At 49.8% G+C, this 16,735-nt stretch overlaps 1 protein-coding gene across 4 annotated transcripts; it reads left to right on the top strand.

Moving 5' to 3' along the window:
• Positions 1-223: 223 nt before the first annotated feature.
• baz2a (bromodomain adjacent to zinc finger domain, 2A) lies at positions 224-15,884 on the top strand. 4 transcript variants are annotated; one of them, XM_068729660.1, is made up of 30 exons: positions 224-285; positions 1,621-1,744; positions 1,874-2,740; positions 3,470-5,476; positions 5,591-5,869; positions 5,955-6,332; positions 6,451-6,514; positions 6,903-7,011; positions 7,253-7,354; positions 7,516-7,738; positions 7,880-7,941; positions 8,025-8,090; positions 8,190-8,582; positions 8,682-8,936; positions 9,051-9,265; positions 9,375-9,449; positions 9,548-9,722; positions 9,815-9,877; positions 9,966-10,110; positions 10,214-10,824; positions 10,911-11,205; positions 11,416-11,571; positions 11,689-11,849; positions 12,112-12,177; positions 12,268-12,551; positions 12,647-12,782; positions 12,944-13,090; positions 13,383-13,645; positions 13,738-13,881; positions 14,029-15,884. In XM_068729660.1, the coding sequence occupies exons 2-30, from the start codon at positions 1,621-1,623 to the stop codon at positions 14,186-14,188; spliced, it is 8,025 nt and encodes a 2,674-aa protein (XP_068585761.1). In that variant the 5' UTR covers positions 224-285; the 3' UTR covers positions 14,189-15,884. The 4 variants fall into 4 exon arrangements, with proteins under 4 accessions (XP_068585761.1, XP_068585763.1, XP_068585760.1 ...); XM_068729662.1 differs by having other exon boundaries at positions 236-408; positions 1,877-2,740; XM_068729659.1 differs by having other exon boundaries at positions 236-408.
• The last annotated feature ends 851 nt before the right edge of the window (positions 15,885-16,735 follow it).

Here is a 16,735-nt window from a genome sequence, read left to right as displayed (position 1 = left end):
AATAACACAAAAATAATAAAAAGAGGCTATTCCTGTTTCATTATGAATTATTTTACTTTGACAGAGTCACATTTTACAGTGGATACTTTTTATTTCATTAACAATAATAATAATAATAATAATAATAATACTACACGGATTTTCTTGTGAAGTCTCGTGGAGACACGTGACCGGATGTGTACGCGGTTGTTGTTGGGACGTTGACGCCGCTCCTGCTCGCTCTGTTCTGTGATCATGGCTGCAATGGACCACACCAGCCATGTTTTGCTAATTTAAAACCCAAAGGTTGGGGAATAGTTGTTTTATTATTTAAACCGCTTGTGTCATCTTCACCCGCACATCCGTGTTTTAGACGAAGGGGCTTTTTTTTTTTTTTAGAGGCATCTAAATCCAAAGGACTTGAAAAAGGTTGGATAGCTTTTACCTGAAAATATCAGCGAAACTTTTGATGGTCGGCAGTTGTGGGAGGATGATGCTCTGCAACAAAAAAAAATGTGTCTGTGTGCGTGCAGCGTAAACAATGTAACTTCATCTGGCTGCTAGCTAACGTTAGCCAACGTGAACAAAAGGGGGGAGCACGCCTCCCATCTGTTAACGAGTGAGTTAGCCGTTAGTCGTTATCAACAGACCGGTTGGTCTCTATTTTCATCCGCTGATGGGCGTCATGGATCCGCACCTTCTACCTGGCTGTTAGCTAACATCGCAGCTTAAAGGACCGTGCGTACTCACGTTGATGATGCTATCGGTTAGCTTATCCGTAGCTAGCGTCTCTTAGCTAGGCTCTATTGTGATGATTTAGCTAAATAACCTTGGAGCTATTGGGGATATCTTTGCATCAGATGTTTCGCATTAAAGTAAACGGTATGTTCGAACCTATTGACGAGCCGAACTACGTGTGTAACGTGCACGGTGTCCGTTGTTAGCTCGGCTGACTAGCGGCGCTTTAAAGTGAATTGTTCCGTTTGAGAAAAGCAGCTAGCGCGACTTGAGCTAACGCGGCGCCTGCTTTTTTTTTTTTTTTTTTTACAACGGCCTTTGCTGAATTAGGAAATCGAGTATCCACAGAGGGCTACTTTCTGTATTACGTGCGTGTAACTGTTAACTGGTAACTGCTTCAGGCCTCTGGAGAGACTGTAAAATATGATCGGTAATCCCTCCGTTGTTACTTTGTGCCGAGGCCGCCGGTTCCTCGGATATACAGTGTGTGGCCGTACATTTATCACGGTCGATTTCAGTTGAGCTTATATTAGCGAGGCGCCTCCGCGGTAATGAAGAGCCTCTACATCGTAATATCCCGGTTGTCCATTACGGGCCTGGCATCTGCTTGTTTGCTGGCTGCGACATTTTTTGACGGTTGACGTTGGAACGAAATGGTGCTGTCACAAAGCCGCGAGCTGCCAACATCATCGGGGAATAGACATTTCGTACATATTCACGTATCGTGTTCAGAGCTGCATGGGAATTAATGACATAATACTTGTATGTGTGATTCAGAGTGATAAGACATCCTGCACGTGCATCTTAGCCCCGCTAAGCATTGGCTTCCACTTCTATGTATTTTACTGAATGGACGTTTGGGTGTTAGGAGTGTGAATATGTGTATTTATTTTTGTTTTCCAGATGGAGTCAAATAATCATTTCAACTATGACAGCCACTCCTCAGCAAACTCAGGACTGAAACTCTCCTCAGGGGATTCTCTTTATACTAATGGGTCCTCCATGAGTTTTCCTCAGCAGGGGAAGAGTGAGTAGTTTTTCCCTGCGCTCTACCAGTAATGCAGATAAAATTAACTTTATTGTGAAAGGGTCGGTGCATGTGCTTTTCATAGAGCCAGACTTCTCTTCCTAACTTGCTTAATGTTCTTCTGTCCAGCAGATATGAATGGCGAAATGAATGTGAACGGCGTCACTACTGTACTCGGGTCCGGGGTGCCCGGTTCCCACCCGCCAACGGCTCCCTACCCACACATGAGCAACCACCACCAGAGCAGCATGGGCTATGACTACCTGTGGGGAGGTCACCCGCAGTACGGCCCAGCCATGGGCAGCTCCGCTGGGCACGGGATGCACCAGAAGCAGCCTACCCCCGGGATGGTGCAGCCTCAGTCCCAGCACCACTTCCAGGGTCACGGACAGTACCAGCTGAACGGGGGTGTTGAAAGCTCCCACCAGCCCCCCGTGGCAGGCCCACCAAACATGCCTCTTACCGGGAGTCAGTACTGGAACAGGAGTAACCCCGGCCCACAGCAGATAAGTTACAACTCCCACAGTATGTACGGGACGTACCCGAGTCAGGCACATCCTGGAATAACACCGTCACAGCATCACCAGCAGCAGCAGCAGTCCTTACAGCCCACCCCGCATCAGCCGTCACAGCAGCACCTCCACTCCCACCGTCACCCACAGCACCACCACCAGCAGCACCAGCAACCGCAGCATTATGGCCTGATGCCTAATGGGATGCCCTACTACCAGCATCAATCCCTTCCGACTCCCCAACAGCAACAGCCGTCGCAGCAGTCTCAGCCCCAAAGCCAGGCTCCGATGATGCCCCCGGCTGCCCAGAATTTTACCCCTTCCCAGGGCAGCCCGCAGCACCACAGCTTAGGCCGAGGGGGCACCGGCAGTCCGCTCCCCGTGGGACTATCCTCCACACCGATGATGTCACCGTCAACGGTGCAGGATAGCGGCTCGCCCAAGGGTCACAGCAGGGAGCGGAGCCCACACACCGTCATGCAAGGTGACCGTTTACACTTTTTACATCGCAGATGTGTTCGTAGAACTTTGTGTCTGATTTTATCACGTCTGTCCTTTTTGTGTTACCACAAAAAGTTAGTGATCTTACATTTGGTTAGTTCTGCATAGTTGACACTGCTGCTATCTCTCCAACTTCTATTTCCTCATAAATGAAATGGTCTCCTCTACTTCACATTTCCTCCTTAGACGTCACCAGTCGAGCGATATTCATACAGTCATATGGTCCTCTTCCTCTTTGTACATACTTGGCCTCGTCATCCCGGCTGCTGATCATATTAAAACGCAGCACTCCCTGGTTGCATTTGCTTTCCGTGGCGTCTGTATAGAAGAGAGTTCTTTGTTATTGGTCGATCATTTTAGCCATTTTAATACATGAAAAAAAGCTGAAACCCCCAAATTTTGGGGGTTTCAGCTTTTTTTATGTATTAATATTATTGTTAACATTATTTTATGTATATATTTAGTCTTTTCTAGTGCTAAAATTAATATCATGTAGCCCTGCTAGTTATTTCTTGCATGTGAATGTCTGGTATTGGTGCTCAGCGGTGGGTTAGTGCCGAGATTCAACCAGCAGGTGCCACTGTTTGATCATGTGAAACAGTGATCATGTGACCCGTCAATACATTATACACTCACTGTGAATTCATCATATACAAAAAAAAAAAAAAACACTCAACAGCCTTATTGATTCTTTAGTTTCTTTCTTTCTCAGGGCACACAAGAGAAGCCGTCAAGGAGGTGGATAGCAGCTACAACGGCATGGAAAGGGCACCTGTTGCCCTCCGGCTACCCAAAAGTTCAGCTCACGTGGGACCCGACTACCGTCCGCATTCGGAACAGCCGGCAGCTCAGCGACCAGAAATGGCCTCCCCCGTCAGAGAGACAGCCGGCAATACGCCTACCCTGTCGGTGTCATCGCTGCTCTCCGCATCCGCCAAGGCCTCCACACCTCCTCGGGTCTCTGAGCCTCCCTCGTCTGCCTCCGGGCCTCCTCTGGTATCACCCCCTGATGTAGAATCTACTCCCCCGCACATCTCATCGCCCCCCAATGTGTCCTCTACTCTATCTCCAGCTGCTCCTCCCAGACTTTCCTCATCGCCTCTAATGAAGCAAGGCCTCAGGCCGAGCGCCACTGCTGCGACTGAGACACCCCCTGCTGGATCCAAGCATCTGTCAATGGGGTCCTCGTCCTCCTCCTCCGCCCTGCCTGCATCACCTCAAAAGTTGTCTACACCTCACGCTTCAACTGATAGTATGTCTAAACCTGCAGTTTCTTCGGTCTCTCCTCCGTCATCGGACTCTTTGACTCGTCAAACCGAGTCTTCATTGCCTCCAACGGCTTCTAGACCTCCAACAAACGTCACAGCTGCCCCCATCTTATCGCTTCAGCAGATGGTTGAAGGGTCCACGCCACCTCTGCTGACGTCTTGCTTTCCCGATGCACCTGGAGCTCAGCATGAAAAGCTTGGACCCCCAAAATTAATGCCTGCTGCCTCATCAATGGGCGCAAAATCCTCATCTGCTGGTGTGGCTCCACCTCTAATGTCAGCATCAGGATCTTCAACCTCAACACCACCCGGCTCCTGTACATCAGGATCTTCATCTGTCTCCAAAAGTCCTTTAGTTGGCAGTAAACCAGGTGACCGAGCGCCCGCACCTCAGCGTCAGACATGCACTTCTCCAGCTGCTGACTCTGGTCTTTCCACGGCATCATCATCATCATCATCATCATCATCATCATCATCATCACTACTACCAGCTGCGGTGAACTTGCCCTCCCTAGCAGCCCATGAAAGTCTTACAGTCCGACCTCCGTCTACCCTACCTCTTCTAACCGCTCAAGCCTCCAGGACTGCACCCGTGTCCGGCCCACCTGCTTTGGTGCCTCTGACTTCTGCAATGGGCACGTCTTCTGGAGCGGTCCAAAGTTCTGACTCTGAGCAGCGTCCTCCTAACGCCACTCCTCCTCACGCGTCGACGCAGTCGTCTCCGAGGTCAGAGCACCACGGCCGTAGTGAGGATAGGAACGCGTCGGCGAACAAACGAAATGGAAAACCAGAGGAACACCCACCTCGTCCTCATCGTCCCCAAATCAAGCCATCGCAGAAGGTGGAAGCTACTGAGACTAACAAATCTGAAATTCGATCACCCAAATTCCCCACCGATCTTCCTGGGAAACCCCCGCAGACCACGGCCGCTTCCAAGAATACACCAACAGCCTCTGAAAAGCACCACCTGCAAAGCAGCATCTGTGAGGACTCCATGGTGGAGCAGACTTCACATCTCCACAGCACAAGATTAGAAGATCTGACGGATGAAGAAGAAGGAAGTTTTAACTCGTCACACACAGCGTCTCACTTTGATGGCAATTCGACATTCGACAGCCCCTCCAGAATTGACGTCAGCTCTGCCTTTGAAAAGACCTCTCTTCTAGACGGCGAGAGCTCCCGCATGGACGACTCCACTCACTTTGACAGCAGCTTTCACCTGAGAAAGGACACGTCTCAGTTTGACAGCGCCTCCCATGCAGAAGAGGAACCATCTACTGGGTTTGACACCACTGGAGTTAGCAGCTATTCTGTGGAAGACTCCAGAGACGACACGTTGGACTCCACCAGGGACACGTCTGAGGCGGAAGAGACCAAGGAGGGCTGTCAAATCACAGGAGAATCCATGCTGGAGTCTCTCTCTCAGATAGAAGAGCCTTCTGATAACTCAAGTGAGTCCAACTCGCACCTCTTTCAACCATCTCGGCCAGGTCAACCGATTCTGTTTTGTACGTCATCATCCTGTATTCTGCCAACAGTTTAATGTTCTTGTTGTTTCGTCTCAGGACCTGAAGCAGAGTGGGGGGGTCCCAGAGGACACGACACCTCAGGCTCAGCTGGACGCGTTGGCATCAAGACCGCTGCCGGTGAGACCGCGACTCCCCCGAGTTTTGAGATGAGGGATGAGAACTTCATCGCCTTCAGTACCCCAGCAGAGAGCCCCGCTGTGCACCCACTCCAACCAGTCACCGATCCTGTTGTGTCAGCTGCTGGAGGACCTCAGAAAACGCCAGGGAAACCACGCAAACCTCGCGCTCCAAAGGCATTATGGATTAAAATTCCAGGTATGTAACATTCTGATTTCAGAAGGAAATGTTCAAATGTTAGATTTGATTTAAAACACTTTTTTCCCCCCTCTTTGGTGTTAAGCTCCCGAGGAGGCCAAGCGGAAGCCTCGGGCTCGAACCCCTAAAGCGGAGAAGATGAAGTCTGAAGAAGACGGAGTTGTTAAAGCGGAGCTACCCAAGGGCAGAAAGAGGAAGAAGTCTCTCCAGGTGGATGTTAAAGAAACGTCGGGTGCATGCGGTGAGGCCGGGCCTCCCCCGGGAGAGGTCGATACCGTCACGGCCACGATTGAAGCGGTTCTGGCCAGCGCGTCGACGTACACCTCGGCGGTCGTGAAACCCAAGAAGGCGAAAAGGGCCAAGAAACAAGACCAGGAAGGGACTGTGGCGAAAACACCGAAACAAGATGCCGAAACAGCCGCCAATGATGCCGATGAAAACGACGACGACAGCTCCACTGCAGGTAGTGAAGGCGGTTAAGAGGTCTTTTGTGAGGGGAGGTTCCACTGTGAATGACATGTTGCTGAGGGTTGATCTCACAGTTTAACTGACGCTGAATGTGTTTGTGTTTCCTTCAACAGGTGAATCCAACAGACAGAGGAGGGTTGCAACCGAGGAGCAGGTTCAGTTCCCGATGGGACATGGGTAATGTTCCCTTGTGGGGTTTTGTTCCTTGTAGTATTCAATAAATCTGATACCATTAACCAAACCATGCATGATTTCTGAGTTAGCTGGATAGCTGCTAAATGACTAAACCTCAGTTTTCAGATGATTCAGAAATCCTTCAATGCAGAAAACATTATGCAAAAATTAAATGTATTTAGTTGCAGCGAAGTCTCGGCGTGCAGTCCTGGTTCAGCAAAGTTTTACGTGTGTGTGTGTGTGTGTGTGTGTGTGTGTGTGTGTGTGTGTGTGTGTGTGTGTGTGTGTGTGTGTGTGTGTGTGTGTGTGTGTGTGTGTGTGTGTGTGTGTGTGTGTGCGCGCGCGCGCGCGCGTGTACTCGATTTGTAATGATGAACTCTGTCAACTGTAGTTGGAAGAGGGAGATTCGCGTGAAGAAAATGGAGAACCGCATGAAGGGCGAAACCTGGTACTACACACCTTGTGGAAGGAGGATGAAGCAGTTCCCGGAAATAGTCAAGGTGCGTTCTCCTGGCGGTTAAACGAAACCACAAATGTCTCTTTTAAATTGTTCGACTAGTTCGACTTTCAAGGCAAATTGAAAACATGATGGTGTGTTGATAATGTCAAAACAATGACCATTATTTCCTCTCTCTCTCTCTCTCTCTCTCTCTCTCTCTCTCTCTCTCTCTCTCTCTCTCTCTCTCTCTCTCTCTCTCTCTCTCTCTCTCTCTCGCCCGTTTTCCTAATTGCTTCCTCCAGTACTTGAAGAAGCACATGGACAGTGTGGTCAGCAGAGAACACTTCAGCTTCAGCCCACGCATGCCTGTTGGAGACTTTTATGAAGAAAGGGAAACTCCTGAGGTCTGTTTATTTTTCAGAGTGCTGCTCTGTTTATTTTTCCTACGCCAGAAGAACGCATAATCATTCGCAGAGCCAGAGGATTTGGATCAAAACCACTGCGCGGCTTAAACTTCGTCGAGAAGACGTTTTGTGGACTCATCACCCTCTACTGTATGTTACAGGGCAAGCAGTGGATCCTCCTGGCCAATGAGGAGGTTCCCTCCATGATCATGGCAATCACCGGCCGGCGAGGTCGACCTCCGAACCCCGACAAAGAGAAACCTCGCAGGGTCCGTGGCCTGAAGGGAGTGCAGGCCCGCCGCCCCGGTAGACCTCCCAAACCCCAGATGATCGACCTCCTTAGCAAAGTTGACGCCAAGCTTTTGAAGCGACTCGAGGCCAAGGGTGAGCGTGTTCAGACTGGAGGAGGCAAGAGTGTGCAGGGATGTGTTTATAGCCAGTATTAGAGACTTTGGCGAACGGAAGACTTTGCACATAACCTCGAGAACGTTGCACTCAAGCTGTTTTTATTTCCGTTTTTTACAGAAGCTCTCACGGAGGAGGAAAAGGAGAAACTTGCGAAAATCAAAAAGAAAATGAAGAGAAAGGTATCTAGTTCAGTTCATGCAGTTTGTGTTTGAGCTGTGTTGCTGTTGGCATCTCGTCCTGATTTTTTTTGTTTATTATTCAGGCAAGAATGAAGAGAAGGCAGGATGCCAAGATTAAGAAGATGAAAGCGGAGAAAAAGAAAGCCAAGGTACAGATGCGATCGACACAAAATCATTCATCAGCGTCTTCCTCGGCACCGCCCCCTTTCCTCACCTCCACCTGTTCTTTCTTCCCTCTGTGCGCTCAGCTCGAGCAAGACGCCAAGGACCCGGAGCCGAAGGCCGAACCGACCGACCCGACCGCCCCCCGGGCCCCGCAGCCGGCGCCGGGCTCTGCCGCGGCGCCCAAGAAGCCCGGCCGCAGGAGGTCGATCAAGGCCGAGGCTCCTCCGCCGGTGCAGCAGACCGACGAGGAGAGGATAGCCCAGGGTAAGAGGGTGCTGGGTGCTCGCAGTAAAGCCAAGGCTCTGGCTAAAGCCCAGGCCGAGGCGGAGGCGGCGGCTCAGGCGGCTCTGGCAGCTAAGAGGACGGCAGAGAGGAGGGCGCAGACCCAGAGGCGCATGGAGGAGCGGAAGAGGCAGCAGTTGATCGCAGAGGAACTGAAGAAGCCCATAGAGGACATGTGTCTCACTGACCACAAAGTGAGTTATTTAAACTGTCTTTAAGCCTACGTTAGCTCTGATTAGAGGGTTTTAATCGTGACCTTTTTTCTTTTTTTTTTCAAACTTTGTCTCCATCAGCCTCTGCCAGAGCTGTCCCGTATCCCCGGTGTGGTTCTTTCTGGCAAAGCGTTTGCACACTGTCTGGCTGTGGTCGAGTTCCTGCACGGCTACGGAAAGATCATCGGTCTCAATATACCCAAGGACGTCCCCAGCCTCGCCACCCTGCAGGAGGGCCTCTTAGGCCTGGGCGACGGCCAAGGACAGGTCCAGGACCTTCTGATGAAGCTGGTGGACGCTGCACTCCACGACCCAGGCCTGCCCTCATTTTACCAGGTGTGTGACACAGTTTGAACATGTTCTCCGTTTAATGCAAGTCCCGATAAAGAGTGGCAGACATTCTAATCTTCGTTTTTTTGTTTTTTTTTCCTCCTCATCCCGACCCTTCAGTCAGTGAAGATCCTCGGGGAGAAGCTGGTCGAGTCGGAGCTGACTCGCAGCACCGTCTCAGAAGTGCTTCGCGTCTTTTTGGAATCTCACGGCTATGAGACGGACGTGTGCGACACGCTGAGGACCAAGACATTTCACGCTCTGTCTCCGGACACCAAGGCCGCCATCCTGGGTTTCCTGGTGGACGAGCTCAACAGCAGCAACGCTGTGACGAGGTCAGAACAGGAAGTCAATTATTCATCCTTTTTAGGTTACTCCCGAACCGAAAGGTTTGTTACTCCTGCTACTCTTTTACTTTATTAATGTGTGCATCTTATGTTTCAGCGACATTGACAACACATTAGAAAACATGGCAACTTACAGGAAGAACAAGTGGATCATTGAGGGGAAGTTGCGCAAGTAAGATTGTTGTTTTTCTCTCTTCAAATTCCGATCTTAAAACGCACACAGAGCAGCAGAGTAGGACGCGTTGATCCTGATTGTTCTCTCCCCTGCAGGCTGAAGGCGGCACTAGCGCGCCGTACGGGACGCTCGGAGGAAGAGCTGTGCTTTGAGGAGAGGAGGCGCAGTGCCAGAGTGGCAGAGGAGGAGAACCTCAGTCTGGAGGAGGGCGGCCTGGTCTCTGAGAGAGGCAACCGCCGCGCACGCAAAGAAGAGCCCAAACTCAGCGACGTAAATATCTGTTGTTGGGATATTTAGTTTTTTCTTTCTCTCTATTAGGAACAGATTTTTCCTACATTTACTTTTGATCTTTTCCTCTGCAGAGTGAGAGCCCTACTAATGCCAGCATTCCAGAGCTTGAAAGGCAGATCGATAAGCTAGCCAAGGTAAGTCAAGGTGACACAGACGCGGCTATTTATACATTCGTGCTGCTTTTGTATTCAATATTCCTCCGCTTTTGTTGGATCTCCACAGCGCCAAGCGTTTTTCCGTAAAAAGCTGCTACAGTCGTCTCATTCCATGCGGGCCGTACTGCTGGGCCAGGACCGCTACCAGCGCAGATACTTGGCCCTTCCTCACCTCGGAGGAGTTCTGGTCGAAGGGCCGGAGGAGCTTTTGAGTGAGTCTGAGAATGAATGTGAAAGAAAATGTGATTTCTCTCATTTTTAGACTTTAAAACTCCTCTGCTTATCCACCTTCATCTGAACATTTCTATCACGCAGCTTCCGGAGAAGTCCTTGTAGCCGAGGTTCCCGTCACCTTCCTCAAAAAGGAGCCCAAAGTGGAGGAGATCCCCACACCTACCAGTCCCCCTCCTACTCTGCCTTCCTCTCCTTCCTCTGCTACCTCTGCACAGCCCCACACCTTTTCTCCAGAGGAGGACAACCTCCCCGGCACTGCGTCCCTCATGAGCAGGCCGCGAGGACGAGGACGCCCCCGAAAAATCAAACCGGAAGTGGAGCTTCACCTCCGCACGGCGAAGATTCGCCGCCGGCGTCGGAGCAGCGCCAGGTCGGGGGGTGAAGAAGGACCCGGGTCGCCGAACGGCGCCGCACAAAACCTCACGCAGGCTGCCTTCCAGAGCTGGCTCAGCCAGTCGCAGGATGCGGTGACCAACGGCACGTGCTCCGCAGCGGGGGACGCTCCGGAGGGCAACCGACCAGAGGAGAGTGTGAAGGAGATGGCGGAGAAACAGGGACAGTGGTTCAACCTGCTCCCAAAACAACCGTGTGACGATAACTCTCTGACCGAGTGTCAGATTCCCAGCTCGCCCCCTAAACTCCTCCCTCAGATCACGAGTGCTCTGCCCGCTCTCGCCGCTCCACTCATGCAGGTTTGCTAACAGTCAGAACCATAAATACATTTAATTATGCTTTTAATAATGCACGTACAAGTAAACGATCTCTCCCCACCCCGCAGCCGGACCCGCTCTTGCCTAGCCTGACTCCCGCGGACCTCTTGACCCCAGCAGCACCGCAGGACGTTCCCTCTACACTACCTGCCTCTGCTGCTCCCGTTCCTGCTGCCACGCCGGCTCCGACCACCCCCGCCAAGCCGGGGCGCAGGCGGAGGAGAGGCAGCCGAGGCAGTAGTCCTGCTCGCAGAGGGCCGAGAGGAGCCGCGGCCAAGCGCCGTGGCCGCCCGCCCAACTCCGTGTTCCAGGAGCTCGAGCAGCTGTACTTCACTCAACTGGTGGTCAAACCGACTCCAGCATGTGAGTTGTGTCCGGTTTAAAAGTCTGAGAGATGTGATCGTTTCCTTTTTTAAAAATAGTTTTAACTGGTGCTACTTTAGTGTCCTACATACTTAAGGATGTAGGACTCCACACTGCCGACATTTAGTTTAGAAATATATACAGGAACCATATAAATCACGGCCATTTATTGTGTCTTTCTTATTTGTAATGCCTGCGTTTCTTCTGCAGCTATGGTGCGCGGCTGGTGGTGGATCAAGGATCCAGAGGAGCTGTATAGCACCTTACAGGCCCTCCATCCAAGGGGCGTCAGGGAGAAGGTGCTCCATAAACATTTGGCCAAACACATGGAGAGTTTAGCCGAGCTATGCACCAAACCGATCAACGGTGAGCGTTGAGAGAAATGGATCACCTCAGTCGTTTAGTGGAGTTTGTCATCTTGCATTTTAACTCTGATCACTTAGTATTTGACGTCATCCTTATTTCCCCCTGTCGCCGGTCTAGATCCTATGTTTGAGTTGAAGGTGGAGGAGAAGGATGTGCTGTTGGAGGCTCTGCAGCAGCCCTGGCAAGTGCAGGAGAAAGCAATGGAGACCGACATCTGCGCCCTGCAGTGGGTGGAGGACCTGGAGCAGCGGGTCATTGCAGCCGACCTCCATCTCAAGGTAAGGAACCACCTCTCTCTATTTCCATCTGATTTATAAACAGCTGCAGCCGAGTTAACGAAGTACAAGGTGACCTCATATTGAAAGTGTGTGTGTGTGTGTGTGTGTGTGTGTGTGTGTGTGTGTGTGTGTGTGTGTGTGTGTGTGTGTGTGTGTGTGTGTGTGTGTGTGTGTGTGTGTGTGTGTGTGTGTGTTCACACAACACAATGAGAACATCTGAGTTGTAGTAAAAACACATATCTGCTTTTTGTGTTTCTTCAAGGCAGCGCCTCAGAGTGCAGTGACTGATGCTGAGTCCAACACAGACACACCAATGGCAGAGTTTCAGGTAACTATTCCAACGCTTGATAAAAACGATTCCTCCAGTTCTTTAGTTAAGGAAAAGAACTGGTACTTAAACTGTCCCTGTCTCTTTAAGCCCTACACCATCCCAGATCCGGACTCCACACGCGACGACCTCCAGTACTACGAACACGACGCCGACCCGCGCGACGACTGGATTGTGCGAACTAAGAAGGAGTGGTCCAACCTGCCTCGTATCGCCACGCACCCGGTGGACTTGGCGGTGCTGCGGTTGGCCAACCTCGAGCGGAACATCGAGAGGCGCTACCTGAAGGAGCCGCTGTGGAACCCCGCCGAGGTGATGCGCCTCGCTCCTCTCACGCCGACCCCGGGAGAAGAGCATCCCATGGATGTCTTCAGGTGAGATGGGACTTTTCTTGTCTTTTTTTTTTGGAGCGCAGGGGAGGACTTTTGTTCTGTTTTTATATTTTTAAACTTATTTTCTTCCGTTCCAGTCTGGAAAGCGAGATCACGTCGCGACTACGAACGTGGCGGCAAGCTCTGGATCGCTGCCGCAGCGCTCCCCAGGTCTGTCTGTGTTTACTTCAGCTGGAGAAGGCCATTGCTTGGGAGAGATCTGTGACTAAAGTGGTAAGTAACTTCTTGTTGGTCTTCTCTTTTTCTTTTTTTTTTTTTTTTTTTTTCTTTTTTTTTACGAGCACACTGCACAAAGTGACACAGAAATAACAAACAAATTCACATTAGCTGCCATCTTGACGATAAGGACTTGTTCTCCGCTTTTTTTTCTCCAGAATTGCCAGATTTGCAGGAAGGGAGACAACGACGATTGCCTCCTGCTGTGTGACGGCTGTGACCGTGGCTGCCACATGTACTGCCTGAGGCCCAAAATCACCCAGGTGCCGGAGGGAGACTGGTTTTGTCCTGCCTGCATCGCCCAGGTCAGAACCCGTCCTGTGACTCCTGACTAAGAGAAATGTTAACAAATCTTTCAGGATATATGGCGATTTGTTCCCTCCAAATAATTAGTTCTCTGCTATATCAGAACCAGAAACTGGGTCATTGCCGAGTAGGCTTTCACTTACAAGGAATTTGTGTTTTGGTGCACAAAGAAAGTACTACAAAAGTCAAGAGTATATGAAAGAAATAAGTGAAACAAATGTGTTTTTAAATTTAAAAAAGAGCCGTTCAGTTCCCCGTCAGCTCAACCTGCTTCCTCGCTCCGTCTCTCAGGACGACTGGGACACGTCGCGCTCGTCCAAAAAGAGGACGAGGGTGAAGAAGAGAAGGTATGAAGACGACAGCTCCGAGGAGGAGACGTCGACGCGGCGGAGCAGCAGCGGCGGCGGCGGCGGCGGCGGCATGGCGACGCGGTACAAGGAGGCCGCGACGCCCCCCTTCTCGTCGTCGTCGTCTTCACGTCACTCCGGAGAAGGAAGCGCCGCTAAACGCCGCCGCATGACGACCCGCAACCAGCCCGACCTCACCTTCTGCGAGTGAGTCCTGCAGAATCGTCTCATTAATGTTACACTACAGGGTTCATGTTGCGGTGGATTTTGTGTTTTTAATAGTTTTATTTCCCCGCCAGGATCATTCTCATGGAGATGGAGGCTCACACGGACGCCTGGCCGTTCCTTGAACCCGTCAACCCCCGACTGGTGCCAGGCTACCGGCGCATCGTCAAAACCCCCATGGACTTCCTCACCATGAGGGAGAAACTGCTACAGGGAGGGTAAGAGCTCTCGTTCACAATAAAGGTTCACTTGTTCGAGGCGTTAAGGAGCATTCCCCTCAACTCGCCACCAAAAATGTAAGAACGAATCCACAGAAATTAGGTTAATATTGACTCTCTTTAACGGCGGCCCTTTCCTCGTCTCAGGTACTGCAACTGCGAGGAGTTTGCAGCCGACGCTCAGCTCGTCTTCAGCAACTGCGAGCTGTTCAACGAGGACACGTCGGAGGTGGGGGCGGCCGGACATGCCATGAAGCGTTTCTTTGAGAGCCGCTGGGCGGAGTTCTACTCGAATAAGGACAAATAGAAGCTTGTGACGTTGGCCCCCTGATGGCGGGGGCCGTATACTGTTGGTGCTGTCACCGTCCCAGGCACACTCTCTCCATTACTGCTAAGACTGTCTGGATGTTCTTCCAGCTCCACGTATTCTCTCCTGTATAGGTATATATGTATAGATTTTTTTGGCTATTTGTCTGTTATTGTTTCCTCTACCGGGCGACTCTTTTCCAGGCCCGGCAGCTGAACTGGCTTGAACTCGTACCCATTCCTCGTCACACAGGGAGGGAGAGAGAGAGAGAAAACGCGTCTCTCTTCGCTCCTCATTCCTCCTTTCGTGTTTCCTCATCGTCACCTCAGCACCTCATCTCCAGTTTCTCCCTTTCACGTCTCCTCACAAAGCCCCTCCCCATCTCATGTCCCAGCGCGGCCTTCGGTCAAGCCCTGCTTGTGAGGCGATGACGCGGTCTCAGGCCCCCCCCCTCCCTCCACCCCCCGAGTATTTTGGTTCTCAGACTCGTACTGAAGGCCGGAGACTGATCACACTATTGCAGCCTAACCGCTGCGCACTGGACCTGCTCGGCACCACCCGGCGAACAAAATGGATAAAAAAAAAAAAAAAAACCACTTCACTGGGCTCGGGCCATTTCTTACCTGTTCAATGGAAACGTAACGTAATGTGGTCTTATGCCTAGAAGTAATTTTTTTGCTCAATATATTTTTATTATATATTCTATACATAAATATATATAAAGATTACAATAGCTGGGATTATTTAATAGCAATAGCTTGTAGTGAATGTGTACAGATGACCTTCTAGAGACGTCCGGACGCTTTCTGAAGAGGCCAGTTCAAACTAGAAAGAAGCCGTTCTCGGACCGTCACGAGTAGATGTTGTATAACCTCCACTTAAAGTCTTGCACGCCACACATACACACTTTTCACCTAAACGTGCACACGATTTGACTGACACACACACACACACACACACACACACACACCTTCTGCTGCTGTGTGAAAGACACTGGAGGATTTATTTGGTGTTGGTCAGTCGGCCTAGGCTTAGACTTTTCTATTTCTCTGTCCCTCTTGTTAAAAGTTAAATTCTCAGCTGGTTCCACCTGATCGCTGTCATACGACTGAACGGATTCCACGGCTCAGACTGACACGTCGCTCCATTATAGCAGGCGGGGGACTGAAAGGTCAAGGCTACGATCCTCCCATTTTAAAGACTGCAGTTGCAAAGTTGCTCTGATAATGAGGTTCTGGGCTCATTCCTGCCCCGGGCTTCTGTCTTACATTCCCTTTTTATTGTTTTTGTTTCTTTTTGTTGCTTTTTCGAGGGCCTACTTCCCGGTGTTGCGTGATGCGGTCGGCTGCGTGACGACTCCACAGTCCTGGTTTTATTTAAACGTGTTTCTTACACTGAACTCAAATCCGTTGATAGGAGAAATAGACTTCGATGTTCCTTGTTACACTTAAAGGGACGGCCGTTTTTTTCAAAAAAGAAAAAAAAAAAAATAGATATGAAAACCAAACGTGGTGTTCCGTGAATTTTTAATAATGTACAGTTTTGGTGACTTTAAATTTGTTCCTTTATATTTTTAGGACCAAATCATCATTTTTAAGAGGAGGTATTGCAAGACTCTGTTGTATTAAGGTGATGTAACACGTGTGCATCTGTAGAATGTACTGTGAGTTGAATAAAAACCACATCTAGTAGAGTACTTCTGTGTGTTCCTGTTTCCTCCCATCATGTTCGGGACCTGTTCGGGCCCAGTGCATGCTGGGATAGGCGTCGGCCTCTTAGTGTAAACACACCTTTAACTAAATGCACCTCATATTAAAGCCGCATTCATTAAACTAGTCTTTATTAGACTACAATCTTTAAAACCCAGACTTTATTAATGCGTTATTTGCTGTGACGCCCTTTCATCCTCATCAATTATTGTCATAATTAAAATGTATATTTCAGCGCTTCTTTAGGCCTTTTTTTTCACAGCGGCCATTTTGGTATATCACTGCAGGGTAGACAGGTGTAATTAATAACGTTGATTATTTTCCTGTTTTGATTAGTGTATTGTGCATTCTGTGACGCACTAAATAGAAAGGGACCATGATTTATTTGTATCCATCACACCTGTGTTTACCCTGCTATGACTCCATCAACCTAAAATAAGGAGAAAAGAAAGCAGTTTTTGACCGCAGTGAATATGTTTTTGGGAGGCTAAGGGCTTTGTACCCATGTTCCTAATATTATATATACAACTATTGATCATATGCTAGGGATAGAGCGGAAGCGATGAGTCGACTGATCGATTTGTCCTCCTTGTTTTCACGCATTAAAGTCTTTTTTTTATATCCATAAATGCTGCTGTAGCGAAAAAAATGTCCCCTTGTGGGATTCATAAAGTATCTTTGTACCTTTTCTGATGCGAGGACAGAGGATGTCTTATGTTGTACACATAGACAAATACATTTGAACTGAAATCAATAGCTTTTTGGGCCGTTGGTCTGACAAAACTAGCCATTTGAAGAAATCAGTACTGAGAAATATTGTGTTCAGCATCAATTGAGA

This window comes from Cebidichthys violaceus, unplaced genomic scaffold (assembly GCF_023349555.1).
Source record: "Cebidichthys violaceus isolate CVI_PGR_0920_01 unplaced genomic scaffold, fCebVio1.0.p SCAF_47, whole genome shotgun sequence".
In the NCBI taxonomy this organism is placed as follows: domain Eukaryota; kingdom Metazoa; phylum Chordata; class Actinopteri; order Perciformes; family Stichaeidae; genus Cebidichthys; species Cebidichthys violaceus.
This window is presented reverse-complemented; position numbering and strand designations above follow the sequence as displayed.

What these genes read in the sequence shown, in the direction of transcription:
- baz2a (XM_068729660.1), top strand. Translation starts at nt 1,621, where the DNA reads ATGGAGTCAAATAATCATTTCAACTATGACAGCCACTCCTCAGCAAAC. An exon ending in AGGGCCGGAGGAGCTTTTGA is followed by an intron (nt 10,111 to 10,213) that starts GTGAGTCTGAGA and finishes TCTATCACGCAG; the next exon opens with CTTCCGGAGAAGTCCTTGTA. An exon ending in GGTCAAACCGACTCCAGCAT is followed by an intron (nt 11,206 to 11,415) that starts GTGAGTTGTGTC and finishes TTTCTTCTGCAG; the next exon opens with CTATGGTGCGCGGCTGGTGG.